Raw genomic sequence first — 20,612 nt, 5'->3', positions numbered from 1 at the left:
TGTTTCCGATTCTGTGTCTCCCTCTCTCTCTGCCCCTCCCCCGTTCATGCTCTGTCTCTCTCTGTCCCAAAATAAACGTTGAAAATCTTTAAAAAAAAAAAAAAAAAAGAGTTTATTCCTCAGAGCTTTATCAAGCACAGATGCACAGAAGTTAAATGATCAAGTAGAAAGAATGTTGGGCAGAATTCAGGCCACTTGAATTCTGCTCTTACTCCTGTCATTCTACCGTAAGTCAGTATGTATTTAGCAGACATTATAATGGTAATCAAAACAAAGCCATAGGAACACCAAGGAAAGAGAGAGAAGTTGGAGTCACTAGGAATATATCTATGGAAGAGGTGGAACTCTGTTGGGGGATGGTAGTAGGTAGGTTGGGGGAAGGCACTTATGGTAAAATGAAGGAAGGAAGAGTGTAAGATTCAGGGAATGGGTAGCTAGTTGTAAGAGACTAGACTGGTAAGTGAGAGGCTAGCTTAGGAAGGGCCCAAATACAGTTACAGCACCATCAACATGTGGAAAACTTACTTTGCCTCTGTATCATAGATAGAACTCCTTGCAAAAGAACTGTTAATGTGAAATTATATCTGCTGTGTCCCTGAAGTAGTTGATACATGTATTCTTTTCTTTTTTTTTTAACTTCTTTATACAGAGAATCTACATTGCTACAAGACCGTAAGTTGACTTATAGCCTTAAATACTTTGTATATTCAATTTAGTCACTGTTTTTCCTTATTTATTTTGTATGTACTTCTTAGTGCTCCCAAGAAGATATTGCTGATAAACTTGGTTTGGACATCTCTGCAACAAAGGCAGTCCACATAAGTAATCCTAAGACAGCTGAATTCCAGGTGAGAATTCTAAGTAGCTAAGAGTTTGAGTAAATACTGAGAGGTGGTACATAAGTTATTATACTTCAGATAACAAAGTCTTAGAGCTTTTTAAAAGTCTCTTCTTGGATAGAGGATAGTTGGTTCCTGCATACTTTGTTGACAAATTCTTAACACCTTTTTGTAATCTTTTCTTGATTGATTTACAGTGGGTCTTTGCTTGCTCTGTGCTGTGTAGCCCAGTCTTATCTGAACTTTCCACTTCATTCCTTTCAAATCAGTTGACTTTTTAAGTACTATTTGAAGTTTTCATCTTTTCTACCCATTTGTAGTAAATGAGTCAGTAACTATTCACAGTACCTCTGTGAAGTCATTCACTTTGAAATTAGTTGCTACATCAGTTTTTGACTAGGCCGTCTCCATTTTTTTTCGTGGTAATCCTTTAGTTCAATGGCAGTTTCACATAGGGTGTAGGAATATGTCAGTGCAAATGATACTACCTTAGTAAGCGTTAAATGATTTACATTATAGACTCGATATTACCTTGAAGCGCTCTTTTTATAGATTATGATACCTTTGCTTATTAATGACTTTAAATCATCTCCCCTCTTTCATACTGGCTCGCTCTCATTCTGTTTTGCTTACAGGCGCAATTCTTGATGATTTTTCTTTTTTTCTTTTAAATTTTTTTAACGTTTTATTTATTTTTGAGAGAGAGAGAGTGCACGCAGGTGAGGGGCAGAGAGAGAGGGAGAAACAGTCCGAAGCAGGTTCCAGGCTCTGAGCTGTCAGCACAGAGCCCGATGCGGGGCTCGAACTCACGAACTGTGAGATCATGATCTGGGCCGAAGTCGGATACTTAACCGACTGAGCCACCCAGGTGCCCCTCTTGATGATTTTTCTTTAACCCGGGTTTGGAATCAAGGGAAATCTTAGAATTGGGAAGAAATGCTTTCAAATAAATTAATGCTGTTGATAACATGTGAACTCTTAAGATAGTTCTGTGGTTTTTACATCTGTAAAAGAAGGCTCAATTCTAAAAATTTTTAAAGTTCTAAAAATGTTAAAATTTAGATTTTTTTTTTAAAGTTAGATTTAATCTATAGGGCTACCCACTAATGCGGTAGATTAGGGCGAGGCTGTTTAAAGAACTAATTGACAATAACATGGACCAAGTACATGAGTTGTTTCTTGGTATTCGGTGTCAGAACTTTGAAGAATTATGCCAATTTGGAAGGATTGTGATCATAAGTTTGCTTTGAGACCCACTAGCTTTTCTACTGCTCTCTCTTATGGTGTTCTTTTTAATAGGAGACACTCAAAATCATTTGGGTAGAGGGATTTTTCAGTAAATCTTAACTGGGTTTTTATTTGCATTTATTCCAGGTTTTCCGTTTTCTCCCAGTTTTGTTTATCAAGTTTGATAGATGTAAGATGAGGTAATGTTCTTTAGGTTTACATTCTGTTTTCTATGTAAGTGGAAGGAAAACAAATCAGAAGCACATTAAATATCACTATAAATAGTAGTGGTTTAGCACACTTTCAGAATCAATAATTCTGCATAAAATACATTAGATGAGAGGCTATCTTTTGGATTCGACAGATTCTGCAGTTTATTCATGGTTTACTAGCAGATATATCCTCCTGCTACTCATGGGGCTGACAGGTTTCTGTTTGCTTATGGTTAAATGTAAAGTTGTTTGTGGACTTGTAACTCCGTTTATTGTCTAAGCCCATTCTTTCTCTTGCATAATTCTTAATTTGGGGGTATTTTCTCACAGAGATGTTAGAGAATGGATGTAAGAAGAAATGCCATTTAGTTAAAACATGTAAATTTTTATTATAATTATAAACAAAATTACAGAACGTTACCACATTCCCCCAAGTCAGCAATAGTATTCTTTAGTATCCTTAAGTAGCCAATCATTGTTCACATTTTTCCAGTTGTCTCAAGTTTTTTAATAGTTTGATTTGGCATTCAAATGTTCGTACAAAGTTGATGTGTTTCTTAAGTCTTTTTAATTTACGGATTGCTCCTCTAGCCATCTCTGTCTTTTCCTCTCTCCCTTTCACTTTATTTGTTGAAGAAACGGGGTCATTTGTCCTGTAGAGTTCCCACAGTTAAGATTTTGTGGAATACGTTCCACTGGTCCCCTATATTTCTAGTATGTCGGTAGGTAGATGTAGAAGTTTGATTGGATTCAGTTTTCACTATTTGTATTGCCGTGAGTTTCTAAACAAGCAAATAAGGCTTATCTGTAAAATGGGGGGGGGGGAACCTAAGAAAAATTATTTACACAGGAAGCTTGTCTGTATTACAGTAAGTTAAGCTTTCTTTTAACACTGCAGTTTTGTTTCTGATTGGTTTGGGCACTTTCTCTCCATTCGCGAACGTGAGTGGTATTTAGAAAAGCACCGAGATTAAGGCTGCTCGCAGCAGTTGGTAGAGTGAGATTGATAGGAAAGCCGTTCTCTTTCCTCAACACACATTCTACTAGCAAGTCTTAGGGGCTTATTACTGTTACACCTGTAGGATCTCAGAGGGGCTGCTGTTTTAGTCAGGGTGGTCAGGACAGACAGGCCTTTGTGGGAGAGGACCTGTTGAGAAGAGACCTAAAGAAAGTAAGACCGCCACATGTGAATCCAGAGGAAGAACGTATGAAGTGGAGGTAGGGAGGAGGCATGGAGGCCTGAGGTGGAAGTCTGCTCACAGAGTGTGGCTGAAGCCCGGTACACCCGGTGGGGGCAGCATGTGTTGAAGTTGGAGAGGATGCCAGGGCCAGATTTAGATACAAGGACCCCATGTAGGGCATGGTTTTATTCACAGTTGGGTGGAAACCTATTAGATTTTTGAGCAGGGGAGGTTCCTGATCTGATTTGAGCTTTAAAGGATCATTGTGGAGAACAGACCATAAGTAGCAGGAGTGGAAGCCAAGAAACCAGCGTGAGCTCACGCAGTAGTCTGGGCAGAGGATGGCAGTGCTCGTGTCTGACTCCAGAGCCCACGTTCTTGATGATGGTTTCCTACTACTGCTCATAAAACTGGTCTGGTAACATGATGCGTCAAAAGCCCACCTGTCTCCTTGAGCTCAGAATGAGAAATTTATTTGAGACAGAAGTAGGGAAGCTGTTTTGTTTTTAAGAACTAGGATGTATGGTTGTATTTCTTTGGCTACGAAGCTGAAAACTATAGTCACAGCTTGCCCATAGCAACTGCATAATTTTTTTTAGTGCTTACGTATTTGTGTTCTTTTTTCTCGTTGTCATGGTATTTTAATTGCATTTACATTTTCCCTGGTCTTGGTTTTTAAGAATTTGATTCTGATTTAACTTATATAAATACTTGAGTTTCTTGTAATCTACTTCAATTTCTTTATAAAATAAAGCAGGTATGAAAAGTTATATATTTGAAGTCTTAACCAATCCTAGATATAAGCATTGTATTTATAATACTTGTTTCTCATTTTGGGATCAAGTTTTGTGACTTTTCATTTTTTAAGTTTGGAAGCCAGAATATTTTAAGTTTTTGTCTTGGAATTGAAAATTAAAAATGATTTGGATATTTAGGCATTGCATTTTCCAGAAGAGTCTTGCTGTGAAGCTGTTGAGTTCTGGCCTGGTCACCAGGTCGGTTTGGTTCTCCTTTGGTCAATGCAATTTCACGTGTTCTCCTGTAGGTGGCACGCACTACCCTTCTTCCTGGCCTCCTAAAGACCATAGCTGCGAATCGGAAGATGCCCCTTCCTCTGAAACTGTTTGAAATCTCTGACATTGTAGTAAAAGATTCTAGCAGAGGTAAGAACAAGTCCACTTTTAGTCCTGCTGAAAGCATTTTATTATGAAAATTTCACCTGCATATTAAAAGGTAAGCAGTATGATGACCCCTGTGAATCCAGCGCCCGGCTCAGCAGTTATCAGTACATGGCCAGTCTTTCATCTGTTTGTGCTCTAGCCTGCTTCCCCGTGTTCTTTTGATGTAGTTCCCAGACATCCTGTCGTGTCATCAGCAAACACTTTAGTATGTATTTCTAGAAGATAATGTATCTCTAAAAGATAACAGAGGCCACTCTTGATTTTTAAAAAATAAGCCACACTCTTTTATCATCGAAGACCCAGCTCGTGTTTAAATTTTCCCATTTGTTTCATAAATTTAGTTTTCATGATTGATATGAATCCATCCAAGGAAGATATTCAAATATTTGGTTGCTCTCTTATTTCTTTAAATGGAAAGCAAATCGTAAAGAACTTAACATTTATGAAGAACCCTATTAAAACCTCAACTTGAGGGGTGCCTGGGTCTCTCAGTCCATTAAGCATCTGACTTCGGCTCATGGGTTCCAGCTCCACGTGAGGCTCTGCTGACAGCTCGGAGCCTGGAGCCTGCTTCTGATTCTGTGTCTCCCTGTCTCTCTGCCCCTCCCCTCCTCATGCTCTGTCTCTTTCTCTCTCAAAAAGAAAGAAACATTAAAAAAAAAAAAGTACTACGAACATTTCCTTATATCCTGTGATTTATGTGCATGTCATTTTAAAGTACTTGATATCTTGCCATTCTAGTTAGCAGTGGCTGTTCGCTGTCACTCTTGTACTAGTTATTATACACGTTTTACCAGGTTTTGTCTCGAGTGTCGTCTGGACTTCTTAGTACAGCCAGTTGCTTGGTCCACCATTTGGAACTCAGAGATTCCTGAAGAAACCTGTATTTAGTTAGTACTTAAACCTGATTGCCAAGGATGTCAGTCTTATTCAAACTTTTGTCTTCAGACTGAGGTCTGTTTGGAGCTGCATAGGAGATCATTTCTTGGGGAGCGGTGCCATCAAATGACTGAACTGCTGGCAGTCTTTCTCTGGTTCCCTGGATTTAACTGTTCAAATCCTGTGTTCTATTCAGGAGCCTCACCCCAGACTGCAGAACTCCGTGTTTTCTTTTGAATCTGTTGACACCAGCAAAGGCCTTTTCCTCAGTTTCTCTTGAAGCGGATCATATGGCTGTTGTTCTGACCGCCCAAAGTAGTTGAGAACCGTTGGCTGTAAGTCAGCTGATCTTAGGAAATGGACACTAGAGAGGCACGTCCATGCTGACGGTATGTGAACCTTTTGTAGCAAACTCTTCCGCCGAAGCTGGATTCCATCCACTTCCCAGTGTGCGGCCTTGTCTTCGGCGAACGGCATCACCTTGCATTTGGATGGTACTTTATACTTTCCAAAATCTTTTTAAACATACTTCTTCTCTTTTGATTGTTAATCCATCTCTTTGAGGCAGATGGGACCAAAAACACTGTCCATGCTTAATATATAGGAAAATTAAGACAGGAAAGTGTTAATTTGCCCAAGGCTGGATAAATTTTGGACTTTGAGCTAAGGCCAGAATTTGGTTTCTGTGCATATATCCTTAGAGAATAAAAGTTTATTTTAATATCAGTCTGTGTAGCATTTTCTTTGGGTGGTGTATCAGTTTTCTTTGGTGGTAGAAATCAAAACCTTTTCCGTGCCGGCTGTAAGTAGTTCTGAGGGTTCTTGTGCCTCAAATCCTCCATCGGTACAGATAACTGAGAATTTGTTATGATTTCACTGTCAGGTTTTTCTGTTAATTTTGACTCCTTTCCTTTCGTCTTAGCTCTTTGAATTGTATGTTTTGATCCTTGGTGATCCAACCTATTTACAGATGTGTATAGGATTAGGTCAGTTATACTAAGTTTCCTCAAAAGTTCTGTAATACTGTTTCAGCGGTAGGCCTCTTCCCTAATGGCAGGGGCTCCCTCAGGGCGCTTCAGGGCTGGGCACACTTGTAAGCAGGCGGCTCGGAGTCTGGAGAGTGAGGAGCAAGCTGAGGTCCCCACGATTGCCGCGAGGACATTTTCGCTGTGAGCACAGAGCGCTTGGCTGTGGTGCAGCCCTTGGTAGGGATGTCTCTGCTGTTTTTTTCTTTCATGTGTTTTTGGGAAGGCCCAGGCACAGACTCCACTCCTCAAGCGAGGACCACGCTTGGAGAGAAGGCCGCCTGTTGAGAGCGAGCGAGCTGTTGTTCAGTGTAGCGCTGTGGGCTGTCATGTAACACATCACCCTGGCGATAACCCCAGAAACTCAGTCTGTATACTTGTCACCTCCGATTTGCATTTCTGCTACACTTTGTGTCATCAGAAAGAGTAGTTTTCATCTCTGTAGCAGACCTTTTTTTCCGGTTTTTTCTTGTGATTATTCTGCTCTTCTCCCCGTGGAGCCATTTTCATCTGATAAGACATTTGCCTGTTATCTCGCACCATTCTGGTTTATTGTCTTTAACCTTTCCCGCCAGTGGGGTTTGAGGAATGAGAGGAGGGAGGCGTGCTCAGTAAGTTCACCCTCTGGAGTAGGTTTCCTCTTGAGGGAGACCTGGAGTTTTTATCCTAGCAAGTCATTTTTCTGATGGATTATTCTGCGTATGTGCAGGTGGACCCCCTGCTTGTCATTTGGGGGTACGCAGAGGACTCTGTAGCAGCGGCAGCTCAGCTCCATGGATTCAAGACTGTACAGCCAGCGTTTGGGGGTTTGAGTCCTGGTCCTGCCACTTAAGAGCTGCTTAACCTCGGACAATTTATTCAGTCTCCCTGTGCCTGTTTTCTCATCTGTAGCAGTGGGGATGATGGTTGCACTTACTGGATTTTTGTAAGGATTACATGAATTTGCGTTTCGAAAAGTTCTGGCCGTGTAACAGGCACCTTTTGGTGTCTGCTCTTACTGGCGGGGTATTAGCAGTCCCTGAGGCCAGGTACCTAGCGTCCTGGTCTGTGGTGATTGTCCATGAGAATGACTTGTAAGCCTCCAGCCATTAAAGGGTTAATGTCACCTTGCTGCCCCACTTGGGGCTCCGTTTTTTGTCCTAACCTTTGATTTAATTGGGTTTTCCTCTGTTGTATTCTATCTTCTTATTTTAGGGCATGAAAAACCAAAATGTACTGGTGGGGGGGGGGTTATTAAAAACAGGAATGTTGTTTTCTTTTCAGTAATTCATCAGCCACTTCTCCTCAGTGAATTGAGCACATACATTTTTACTGCCTTTCAAGCCAGTAAGCATTTTTTTTCTGTCGGAGTTAGCCGTTTCCTCCTAAATAGTCACACTGTTTTGAAGAAGAAAAATCTAGAGTATCAAAAGTGAAACGATAGAGAAGTTTTCCAGTAATATAAAAACATCCCAGATTTTCATTAGCGGGGGGGGGGGGGGGCTGTACCCAAAGTTCAGAAGGTAGGGATGTATGGCAAGAGTAAACAAGACCATCTCATTCATTGCACTGGTAGAAGAGTCTTTTTTTTTTTTTTTTTTTTTTTTATGTTTATTTATTTTTGAGAGAGAGAGTGTGAGCAGGCGAGGGGCAGAGAGAGAGGGAGACACAGAATCGAAGCAGGCTCCAGGCTCTGAGCTGTCAACGTGGGGCTCGAACCCACGAACTGTGAGATCATGACCTGAGCCAAAGTCGGACACTTAACTGACTGAGCCACCCAGGCGCCCCCGAAGAGTCTTTGAGTTCCTTTTCTTTGCAGGGTCTGTTTGGAATATAAGAGAAAGAGTTGCGAGTCTTGAGGGAGATGAACTGGTTTTTATTTTTTTAATGTTTATTTGTTTTTGAGAGAAAGAGAGTGTGCGTGTGAGCAGGGGAGGGGCAGAGAGCGAGGGAGACACAGAATCCGTAGCAGGCTCTAGGCTCCGAGCTGTCAGTACAGAGCCCCATGCTGGGCTTGAACCCACAAACTGCGAGATCATGACCTGAGCTGAAGTCAGACATTTCACTGACTGAGCCACCCAGGTGCCCCCCGTAAATAGGTTTTTATACATAGTGCTCCAAGGGAATGTACAAGGGACCCTGATAGCACAGAGAAGGATTGACAGTCACCACTGACTTGTTTTGTAACATTAAGTAAAACCCCGATTCCCAGCCTCATGTCAGTTTTGTATAGGCAGGTGTATCTTCCTCAGTGGAAATGAAGAAGAAATCTGTGCTGGATTATTATATGCCTCCCACCAATTTTATTTGCCCGCCTGTACTCTCGTGCATATTGTACTCTTACGTTTCTGTAAGAGCAAATGAAAGGCTACCAGCGCCTGTTTTCATTCTTGACCTCATTGGACACTTTCTTCTGCTCGTGTGGACTCACTGACTGACCGTCCGTGTTGTGAGACTATCAGGCTAGCTTCCTGTTGAGCAACTAAGTCAGACACACTTCTCAAATATTAAGACTTCGGTGTGGAGTCCAACATATCCTGGTTCTTTAAGGCTGAGCCAGCCACTGCATTTACTGAGCTGTAGGATCCAAAGTTGCTGCACCATTGTTAAAAATTAGTCATGACTCAAGCAGCTAAGCGGATTTATCCCTTTTGGGCAGAATGGCATGTGTCTTTGGAATGAAGTTAAATGCAGACTCTGGTGTGGGGTGAATTTTCAGCTGTATTACGGAAGTCGGTAGAAGCAACCCTGAAGCTATCAAATCAGGCTGTTGTGAGTTACGGATTTCAGTTGTTCATAGTTCCTTCTATATAAACTAAACTATTAACAAAGTAGTAAATTTATTTATTTTTTTAAATTTTTTATTTTTTTAGAGTGAGAGAGAGAGCAGGCACGGGAGAGGGGCAGTGAGAGAGCAAGAATCTCTAGCAGGCCCCACTCTGAGCACAGAGCCTGACGTGGAGCTCGATCCCACAACCCTGGCATCATGACCTGAGCTGAAATCGAAAGTTGGATGCTCAACCGACAGCCACCCAGCCGCCCCAAGAGTAAATTACTTTAGAGGAGCCCAGGACCTACTTATGAATTAACTTGGGCTAATCTTTATGCCCAGAAAAGCAATTGGATTTTGCAAAGCCCAACATTCTGGCTTTTTATTAAAAGCAGATTGAGTTCTGCCATCACAGTTTATTTCATGATGGTCACTGAAGCTGCCAAAATGCCTAGAAGCTCACTGAAGTGGCGGTAGAGAACACATCGCTGGGTTGAGTCTGAGTTTAAAAGAAACCATGCCTCGGCAAGATGGCTTGGCTTGGCTTCGTAAAGGGTATAAGGTGCCTTAGGTTTAGCATGATTCAGTCATATCTATGGAGAATCCTGATGATCACGTCGCCACGCACTTGAGTTTGAGCTACTGCACTTGAAGACTTTGGGGTTTTAATATTATGGTAGATGGAGCAGGTTTACAGGCCCTTGAACACTGGGAGGGCTCCGGTGACCTCTCTTGCCCGAGCAAGCATGCTCGCTCAAAGCTTTCATTCACTTCTTGCTCAGACCATTCCTACTTTCTCCAGAGCATCGTTACAGTCCTGGTACGAGCTGTGTTTTCTCTGCCCCCCCCACCCCCTCCCCCGAATGTTCAAGTGGTGTCTAAAATTTTGCACTCTTCCGGTAGTTTTTCTAAATCAGAATGATCTTCTGACCCTGACTTGTTTAGATGTGGAAATCCAGAATCTCTTTTAGCGTTAATCACACTATATGAGATTCTTGTTCTTTTTTCCTCCTTGGGCCACCAAGGCTGTGTAGAACATAACTAATTCACTGTTCCATGATTTGGTTTGTTCTTTCCAGCTTCCTCTGTACCATTCGTGGATCTGTCTATATTGTAACCTACTGAATACGGCGGCCAGATATTTATAGTTTTTTCTATAACTCTTTGCTTGATAAAGAGCTCAATAAAGGCGTTTTCATTATGAGCTTGTGAAATACTTGAGCTCTGAGAAATTGTTCATTAATTCTGCAGCCATCAAATAATGGAAGATTATCTAGCATCCACATGTGGAATGTGGTTTTCTGAAGAAAGCTTATGTCATCAGTCTGGATTAATTTAATTTTACTACTTCATGTTTTTGGCATGTAGAATTTCCAATTAATAATTCAAAAAATATGGGTGTAAGGAACATTGACATTGACAGTATTTGAAGTAGCATCATTCTCCTATATGATGGCATCTTAACTGTAAATAACATCATTTTTAATATGGAAAGTTATTTTAGTGTGTTTGGTTCCACATAGTTAAAATCTGCAAATGTGAGTATAATGTGCTCTGTCATGCATTGCATATTGTATTTTTTTAATAGATAAAAATCTATTCCAGGTTTATGTTAACTAAAAGGCAACCCACAGTTATAACTTTTTCCTGCATGCATTGAGAAGGTCATAGATTTTTTTTTCCTCCTCACATTTATGTTTTGGCTTTCAGCATTATCTAAAAAAAGAAAAAAAAAATCCATACTTTGGTGTGTTAATATAGAAGTTTTAAGGAAAATTGCTGTTAAGGTTTCTGTTTGGGTTTTGTTTTTTTTTTTTTTTTGAGAGAGAGAGAGAGAGAGAGAGAGACAGAGTACAAGCAGAGAGAGAGAGGGAGACACAGAATCCACAGAAGGCTCCAGGCTCCAAGCTGTCAGCCCAGAGCCCGACATGGGGCTAGAACTAGTGAACCACAAAATCATGACCTGAGCCGAAGTCATATGCTCAACCAACTGAGCCACCCAGGCGCCCCTTAAGGTTTCTTTTTTTAAAATTTGTAGTATTTTTAAGAACTTTCACAAATACATATTAAGAGCAATTTTATTTTTCATATTTAATAAAAAACAAAACACATATCCAACTTCTTCCTAATCCTACTCTTACAATTTTATGTGTGTCTGTGTGTATACGGTGTTACAATGTATACACACACACACACACACACACACACACACACACTCTTATTGTATATTTCCTGTGCATATGCAACCATGTGTTTTACATTTCTCTGTAGAGCCATAGATACATATAAATACTTTCTAGTGTTTAAAAAATTGAATTATGTTTTTCCTATCATGTACTTTTGCCTATGAACACATTCTGTCCATTGCATTCTTTTTAATGTCTATATGATATTCCATTGTGTGGCTGTATTATAGTTTGTTCAGACTTAAGGTGAATATTTAGATTGCTACCAGGTTTTTGCTAACATGTCTGTTGTAATGAGTATCCTTGTACCCTTATACAAATATGTATTTGTACAAATAGAATTAGTCCATAGGTATGCACCTTAAATTTTTACTGTCTTAAATTGTCTTCCAAAAAGGATTTTTTGGGGGCGCCTGGGTGGCTCGGTCGGTTAAACATCCGACTTCAGCTCAGGTCATGATCTCACGGTCCATGATTTTGAGCCCCGCGTCGGGCTCTGTGCTGACTGCTCAGAGCCTGGGGCCTGTTTCAGATTCTGTGTCTCCCTCTCTCTCTGCCCCTCCCCTGTTCATGCTCTGTCTCTCTGTGTCTCAAAAATAAATAAACGTTTAAAAAAAAAAAAAAAGATTTTTTTTATAAACTTGCAGCCCTAACACCAGTGTGTAAGTGTTCCTGTTTTCTTATGTTAGGTAGGTATTAAGGTGTAGGTCTTCACATAATTCTTGTAGCTCTTGTGAATCATTTAATATTACATCGACATGCTTCAGGAGATATGCAAAATTTGCCACATTAACTACAGTCTCTTGGGTACCAGTATTAAAGAAATGTATTGGGTGGAATGGAGTAAAAACAAAGGTGCTTCATTTTGTTTTCTGCCTTGACCAGACTGTTAATCTCAGTGCTCAGTGTCGACCTCTGGTTTTTCAGTAGGCTTTCTCCTAGCATCTGTATTTGGGCCCTTACGTGAGTCTGAGAATAGAGACGGAATTGTTCCCTTGAAGACTCTGCCCTTTTACAGTCTGTCCGTATATAATAACCTAACACCCGTAATTTGCTTCTTATTTTTCGTACCGTGGTGAGAGACGGTCTACACTGAGCAGGAGCCTGTTTGAATAATTTGAGTTGTAGCTAATAGTTCTTTACTGGGGGACATCATGTACCACTTTTTTTCCTCCCCTTTTAAAAAAATCATTTGGCATGTTCTTTCAGCTTCTAGAATTGTAGCCAGCCATTCCCTCTTTCGGGTGGTTTAGATCAGCCTCTCCAGGCAGTACTTTGAAGTCTGCAAAATGCATTGGTAATTTAGGCTGACATACTTGGCAGGCCCATTGAAGAAGCAGAATTGTTTGATGGCCTAACACAAGAGGTCTGTTAATGGAGTTATGAAGAACTGAGGCACTTCCAACAAACGCTTGTTTTGGCATGAAATTTAAATAGTTCTTATTTTGCGGCATGTAGTCAGGGAACTTCCTGTGATGTAAGAGGGTCCCTCGGTGCAAAATACTAGGAGACGGAATTTTACTCTACCTGGCGGTTTCTCCAGGGAGGAATGGGTGGAACCGAGTATGTGGTCATTTCCTCCTTTAATTCAATTTGGCTACAGTAGAGGGAATATCTTAGCAAGATGTGAGGAAGCAAGTCCAGAGGGAGTGGTAGCAGTGGGGAGATGTGGAGGAAAAGGCCAGTCAGTGGCGGGAGTTGGAGGGACCATCTGAATAGTTTAATTCTTACAGTGGGTTTAGTATAAGGCCCTAGAAATCTGTGGCTTTTCTTAAAAATATTGCAAAATTGAATCTAAAAATACATAGCTTATTTGTGTGTGTATGTGTACGTGTGTTATGCAAACATCTTGAAACCTTTCTTGAATAGAATATAATTTTAAGGCATGTAATTTTTATTGTAAGCTCATCCTTCTGATCATCAAAATCACGCGACCTGCTTTTTCTTAATTCGAAGTCTTTAAAGCAGATGTTGCTCCTCTTATCAGAAAAGTTAAGTTTTACATGGTTTGGAGATCAGGAAAGCGGTATTCCAAGGCACCGAGGTTACCAAAACAAAGCTTCAGGTTATGTTGCTAAGCTCTCTGAACGCTGGCATTACTGTTGGGCTCTTCTCTCCCAGCAAAAGTGGAACAACAAAGTAGTTGGAATACATGTCTATGGGTTAAAGTGGAAGCACGTGACACTAAGAAATGGGTACCACATGGCAGAGATACCCAGGAGCAAGTCAGTAATATGAAAGGGATAATTTAGTTCTGTTTCATTGCATTGTTTTCCCTTCAGGGAGTATGCGGGTGTATGTGTGCGTGTGTGTGTTCTGACAGAGAAATCAAGCCCCTCATTTTAGTTTATGCATGTGGTTGGTTTAGTGAGGTTTTATGCCTGCCTGGTCTTAATACTAGTTTTTATTCTTACACCTTCAATTATAGCTTTTAGATACCAAATTCCTTTATTCTCACAAATAGAAATGATAGAGAATGACAACAGTGAAGAACTCCTTTCCTCCAGCAGCTGGCTCCTGTGCGGACTTAGAATGTGGCCCACTGTCTGGGCCTGGCCCCGTTTAACTGTTCTCTGTGTGTGTGTGTGTGTGTCCCCTTTCTGGGCTTTATTCATTTATTCAGAAATTAATTGTTGAGGGTTTAGTCTGTGCAGGCCCTGTGCTGGCTTTGACCTTCTCCCTCCAGGGATACATAGACTAGAGTGCCTTGAACCTAGTGGGCACTAAGAAGTGTTACATGGCAAGAATGGTCATTTCTTCACTGTATTTAGTCAGAAGTGTCACTTCGAATACGCTTTCTTTCCATGAGTTACAATATTGTTGATGGCTTGAAACTTCAGTTGAAGGACTTCTGACAAATAACACATGAGAATACTAAAACGTGTCCTCTTAAAACCATTTTAAGAACATACATCTTTGACGGTATTAAGCTTGTATGTTATTTGTTTTCATCTAAGTGCTTCAGAGATTAAGAAATCTCTAAATCCTTCAGAGACTTCAACATTTGCAGTGTTTACTAGAAAGAGCCTGTGTTTTAAAAAAAAATTTTAACGTTTATTATTGAGAGACAGAGAGCATGAGCAGGGGAGGGGCAGAGAGAGGAGGAGACACAGAATCCGGAGCAGGCTCCAATCTCTGAGCTGTCAGCACAGAGCCCTGTGTGGGGCTGAACTCAAAAACTGCGAGATCATGACCTGAACTGAAGTCGGATGCTTAATCGACTGAGCCACCCATGCACCCTGAAAGAGCCTGTGTTTTAGAGCCAGACCATCCCAGTCATATCCTAGGTTTATAGCTTATTAGCTATGTAATTAATTACAGTTAGCTCCAGCCAGTTTGCTTGACATTTTGGGTAAAATCTGTCTGAGCCTTTGTTTTTCCATCTGACTTTTCCTGTCCCCTTTTATAGTGGTAATAAACCCCCCTGTACATGACTGTCTTGAAAATTAAGATTCAGTTAGCTCCAGCCAGTTTGCTTGACATTTTGGGTAAAATCTGTCTGAGCCTTTGTTTTTCCATCTGACTTTTCCTGTCCCCTTTTATAGTGGTAATAAACCCCCCTGTACATGACTGTCTTGAAAATTAAGATTATAGAAGAATGATAGGTACTAATAAGTACCTGGCACATAGTAATCAGTTGTGAGTTTTCCTTTTCACCCCATTTATGTGCTCACTTTTATATTACTTTAGTCGTATAGTGTCTTAAAATACCCAGGTTTTATTTGGATATCTGGAAGGTAGAAGACATTTTGTATTTTGTCAGTCGTGGCTATGGGAATAAATCTGTGGAAGAACTTTGGCTCACTCCATGAGAATATAAAGTAGATTATTTTTCGGTTTCCCCCTGGTAGACATTGTTTTATTTTTTCTCTGTCCCTAATTTGAATAGCAAAATGAAGTCAGCATTCGATGTTTGTGTTAGAGCAGCAGTCTCCTTCAGAATTAAAGGGCCACAAGTGAATATGTATCTGTTCAAGTTAAATGCTCACTGTTGAATTTGAGTTTACCTCTATATGCCATGCACTTTTTTTAAAAAGGAGTTTTAATAAAGTTTCATATCTTTGTAACCATGACTACAAGACACAAAACAGCTCTGTTGCCACTAGAGCCCCCCACATTGTGCCATTGGAGTTACATTTTCCCCCACATCTAAGCCCAGGCAATCACTGTCTGTTCTCAGTTGCTATAGTTTTGCCTTTTCCAGAATGTTCTATAAGTGGCCTTGTATGTAGACCTTTGAGACTGGCTTCTTTCATTCAGTAGAATGCCCTTGAGATTCATGTAGGTGGTCACATCTATTAATGGTTTGTTCCTTTTCATTGCTGAGTAGTATTCCACTATATGGATGAACCATACTTTGTTTATCCACTCACCGTCAGGGTTTATTTGGGTTGCTGCACATCTTTCTTAAAATATTTTGGAAATGCTGATTTTCAAAGTAGAATAATATGTATAATCAAGGAACAGTTGGAAAATAGCTGAAATTTGGAAAACATGATCTCTGCCCAGATAGAATCTCTGTTGGCATTTAGGTATATTTCTCTTCATTCTGTTTCCTGTGTGGAGAGTTTTTTGGCTTACATTTACATCAGTGTTGTTCTTGTCTTCCTATATTGCTTTTTTTCATGTTTTAATTGTGAAGAATATTATGTAACATATGATTTGAAAAGATTATAAACCACCCAAACTAAGAAATAGAATATTTATTGCCAGTATCTCAAGCATCCTGTAAGGCTCTTCCCCATCTTATCATTTCTCTTTACTTAAAACAACCACTGTCCTAACTTTTGTGATAGTTACTCCCTTCTTCGCTTCAGTTTTCCACTTGATCTTAGCCAAAAGGCCGAGAAGCAATCGCTTCATAGTTTTCCAACCAATGTATATGCTTTCTTAAACACTTTTTTAAGTTTATTTATTTATTTTGAGAGAGAGCGAGAGCATAAGTGGAGGAGGGGCAGAGAGAGAGAGGGGGAGAGAGTGAGAACCCCAAACAGGCTCTGCACTGAAAGTGTAGAGCCTGATGTGGAGCTTGAACTCACAAACCGTGAGATCATGACCTGAGCGAAATCAAGAATTGGACGCTCAACTGACTGAGCCACCCAGGTGTCCTTGTATATGCTTTAAACAATATAATTTTGACTCTTTGAACTTACGGTCTCCCCACCCCACCCCACCCCCCAATTTACTCTAAGTATTTGCTTTAGCTCTAAATTTCATAAAGATGCTTTTTAGCCCCATAGGAGTTTCTTAAGTTATTGTCACCATGGCCTTGTGTCTAATTCTTTTATTTTTTCAGATGTAGGTGCAAGAAACTACAGGCACCTCTGTGCTGTTTATTACAACAAGAATCCTGGATTTGAGATCATCCATGGGCTACTTGACAGAGTTATGCAGCTCCTGAATGTGCCTCCCGGTGAGAAGAAAGGGGGATATGTGATCAAGGCATCAGAAGGTAAGACTCATCAGCTGAATCCAGAGTTAGCGATAATGTAATGAAGAGTCCAGGTCCTGTGTTTTGATAGTTTTTTTCAATTTGATTGGGGTGGGGAGGTGGGAAATAGAGGTTCAATTTTCAATTAATTGTTAGTATTTTCTAGAAAACATTTCCTCTTCCCTCCAGCATCTTAGGAAAACACCTGCAGAGCTCTTTTAGTAAAGTGCTTTTGTTCCAGGTGAGTGTGATAGCCCCTAGTTACTGACACAGTCAAGCCACCAGCACCGTGGTGGCACTTCTGAACTCAGAAGTCCAAACTGGAAGCTGAGAGGCCCTAAACTGAGGATTCACATTCAAATCCGCCTGTCTGAAGCCTTTAAGGCAAAAGAAAAACCCGGAAAGTTATCCTGAGAGGCTTCACGTTAATCAAGTCGTGAGGTTGACTGAGGAAGAACACGGATCCTCCTGTATGAAAGCCCGTGCAGCGACATCTGTTGGAGGGTTTAAGTTAGGCTAACAGGACGGAGCACGTATCCCGGTGTGCTGGCTTCTCACTGTGCTGGGGACGCTGAAGTTTTTACATTTCGTTTCCCTGTAGTTGGAACCTGAGTTTATTTTGTTAGACTAGCGATCCAGAAACAACTTGAAAGGAAATATTTTATGCCACTCCTTCCTACTGCCTGCCTGACAGTTTTTTTTAACTGTTAGGCATCTTAAATGTCTAACAGAACATTCATTTTTTTTTAAAGTGTTACTTAGCAGTTACGAGTGATATGAGGTCTTTTGGAGGGCATATTTTTGTTTTTCTTAGATTTATTTTTCGTAGTCCTCATAGATTGTTTTTTTGTGGGTGGTTTGTCTTAATTTTTTTTTTTTAACTTGAAGATTTCTTTGAAAATGCAATACCCCTGAAACATGTGGGCCTTTTTAGGTTGATCTGTGAAGTTTTTTTCTTCTTTGGTTTTCTTTTTTTTTTTTTTCCCCCCACAAAATTGAGAGATTAAATATGGCAGGGAGTTACTGTTTTCTGCCACATTTCTCATTAGAAATTACCCAGGAAGTCATGTGTTATCCCTCTAGAAGTGTGGAATGTTAGAACTGGATCTTGGAGTTCAGCAAATCCAATTCCCTTGTTTCTCAAGTGAAGGAACCAGACGTAGACAAGTTGAATGAGCTGGGCTGCACGTCACGTGCAGAACCCAGGGCTCCTGCCGCCCAGTGTTCCTTCCACAGGCCCAAGTTGCCCACCTTCTCAGTGTCTTTACTCATGCATTCACCAGTTTGCTCTTCTAGAGTTCTTTAAGATAGGGTCAACCAAGTTAATAGCAACCTGAAAGCTGGTATCTTCTTTACCTTCTAAAGACTCAGAAACTTCCTTTCAAAAATAAATTAACTGGATGGATAAAAATCCGTTCTCTGAAACAGATTATGCTATGTATATGAGGCCTAATGTTCTTTTCTTGTAAGATGGCAAAGAACTGAAATGGTGAATTGGAACATAATCTGTTATGGATGGGACACTTTTATATTAATGATATTTCTATAAACCATAAACCGACGTTTTAATATGATGCTTCTCTGGTCTCAGTAATCTCCTTAGACATTTATTTTTCGAAGGAATCTGAGTTCCCAGTCATGAGGCAGGTTTCAAGATGACAAGGGTAAGTAGGACAGGCCCCACTATCCTGGAACCTGTAGGCGGAAGAGCATTACATTCCAGCTCTCACACCAGGCCACTGCGTCCGACGGGAGCCTTGAGGTTTCCACAGGGGGAAACTGTGCACCTGAGGGCATCCACCAAAGCATTACTGAGCTTCTGGGAAGTTGGATGAGCCTGTGAAGGAAGGAATAGGAAAGCAAGACGAGCCACATGAGCCAAGACAAAATACGATGGGAGACATGGCCTAGTGCAGTTTGGTTTGACTGTAGGGTGAGGCAGAAGCTTAGGACTATATTTGAGAGTCCTGAATGCTAGAATAATGCTAGGGATTTTAGCTAATCAGGAGAAAAAATACTGAAGCATCTTCTCTCTCTCTCTCTCTCTCTCTCTCTCTCTCTCTCTCTCTCTCTCTTTTTTCAAGTAAGCGATATGATTTAGACCTGTACTTGAGAGGGATTAATCTGGCAGCAGCATGGAGATTGGGTGGCATAGAGTAAGGGGTAGAGAATGGTTGGAAGGTCGTGTAGTGTGGATTCCATATCACAGTATACACTATACGACAGTAGTGAGGGTGTTGACTTAAAACTTGAACTTCAGTGTTGGCCATAGCCATTCCAAGAAGACTGATTTAAGACACTTCTGAAAGGGAGCTACAGCATTTAGCATTTGGAAAATATCATGGTATGTGTTGCTTGGAACCATTTATAGAAAAAGCGAATCTGTGTTGATCTTTTTAAAAGTCAGATTTTTATAATTCTAAACTTAGGATAGTATTTAAATCCTTTTGTTATTTTTGGTGCTAAAATATGTAATACTTAGTACTTAATCTCCGTAATGCAAAGATGTCTGTTGTGTTTTGTTTTTAATTAGAAAATGCCTTCATAAGCTGTACCTTCTGATGTGGTTGTAGGTCTTGACATTCACTTTTTTAGACCAAGTTGTTACTATGGTTTTGATTTAGGATGAGGACAGAGTCAATATTCTGTTTCCTTTTAAATTTATTTAGGCTTTCATAGTAGAATATTGTAATGTCTTAAAGTTTTGACATCTATGAAATGTCCTAGATTTATAAATTTGAAAAGCTTTGGTACAACTTCTTTATACATATGGGTGGCCTGGATCAGTACATGTTTCATTATATCTAAACTGGCTATTTGGGGGGTACAGAAAAACAAAGCAGGGTATTTACTTCTCCTGCCCCTATCACCAGCATTGGCCACATCTTTTTTTCTGAGTGCTTTCTGTAAGAGCCATCAAACCAAAGAGAATTACTGTCATTATAAATAATAGTTTCTCATTTCTCATAGGCATTTCTAAGTCTATTTTGATTAATGACGTTTTTTTTATGGTTAAAGAAATCGACACTTAAAGTAAGTGGTTTGTCAAAACAAGTCCGGAGCAAAGCTGGTATTCATCTAAAACTTCACATGTATATTGTATATGTATCATATAGATATACGTATATATCTTCTAAGTAGCTATGTAAACACTGGAATTTGGTAGTGGGAGTGTGTTTAGCTACATCATTGTTACCAATTTATTGTTAGTTTGCATATAACTTTTTCTGGAAGGAAAAGGTCTTCAGAGTGTCAAAGAATAGAAACAGATTAAGAACTACCATTTCCTGCCATTCTTGATTACGGAGTTGTCTTCTGTTACTCTAGCATATGGTTTACTCTTTAATAATTAAAAATCCCTAGTGACTTTGCGTTTATAATTGAGCTAAGTCTCTTCACCAGAGGTTCCTGCTAATGTCAGCCCATTGGCAGTTACACCCGGTTTCTTCTGTCTTTGGTAATGAGCACCACCGAGTTCCTCCTGTGCTGTGCTGTTTGGTGGTAGTGATGAGTGGAACAAAACTTGATTCCCCTCTGAGAAATGCGGCCCTGTCCACTGTGAGAGAAATCTGGAAGCTTGACTGACGGATCGCTGCACTGACCCCAAAGTGTTCTGTTGACATTGCAGCGTAACCTTGTTTATTATGAAGGCGACAGCCCTCTGCAGCCTGAGGAGTCTCTGCAGAAGGACTGCAGCCAGAG

General features: G+C 40.4%; 1 protein-coding gene across 1 annotated transcript in view; it reads left to right on the top strand.

Annotated features, from left to right (window-relative positions):
* Nucleotides 1-20,612, top strand: part of FARSB (phenylalanyl-tRNA synthetase subunit beta) — a 73,057-nt gene that overhangs the window by 30,234 nt on the left and 22,211 nt on the right. The window contains exons 14-16 of the mRNA XM_025912803.2: nt 756-848; nt 4,505-4,622; nt 16,776-16,931. Coding sequence (XP_025768588.1) covers nt 756-848; nt 4,505-4,622; nt 16,776-16,931 — 367 coding nt within the window. The remainder of the gene's footprint in view (nt 1-755; nt 849-4,504; nt 4,623-16,775; nt 16,932-20,612) is intronic.

This window comes from Puma concolor, chromosome C1 (genome assembly GCF_028749965.1).
Source record: "Puma concolor isolate L17-30 chromosome C1, mPumCon1.1.hap2, whole genome shotgun sequence".
NCBI lineage: Eukaryota > Metazoa > Chordata > Mammalia > Carnivora > Felidae > Puma > Puma concolor.
This window is presented reverse-complemented; position numbering and strand designations above follow the sequence as displayed.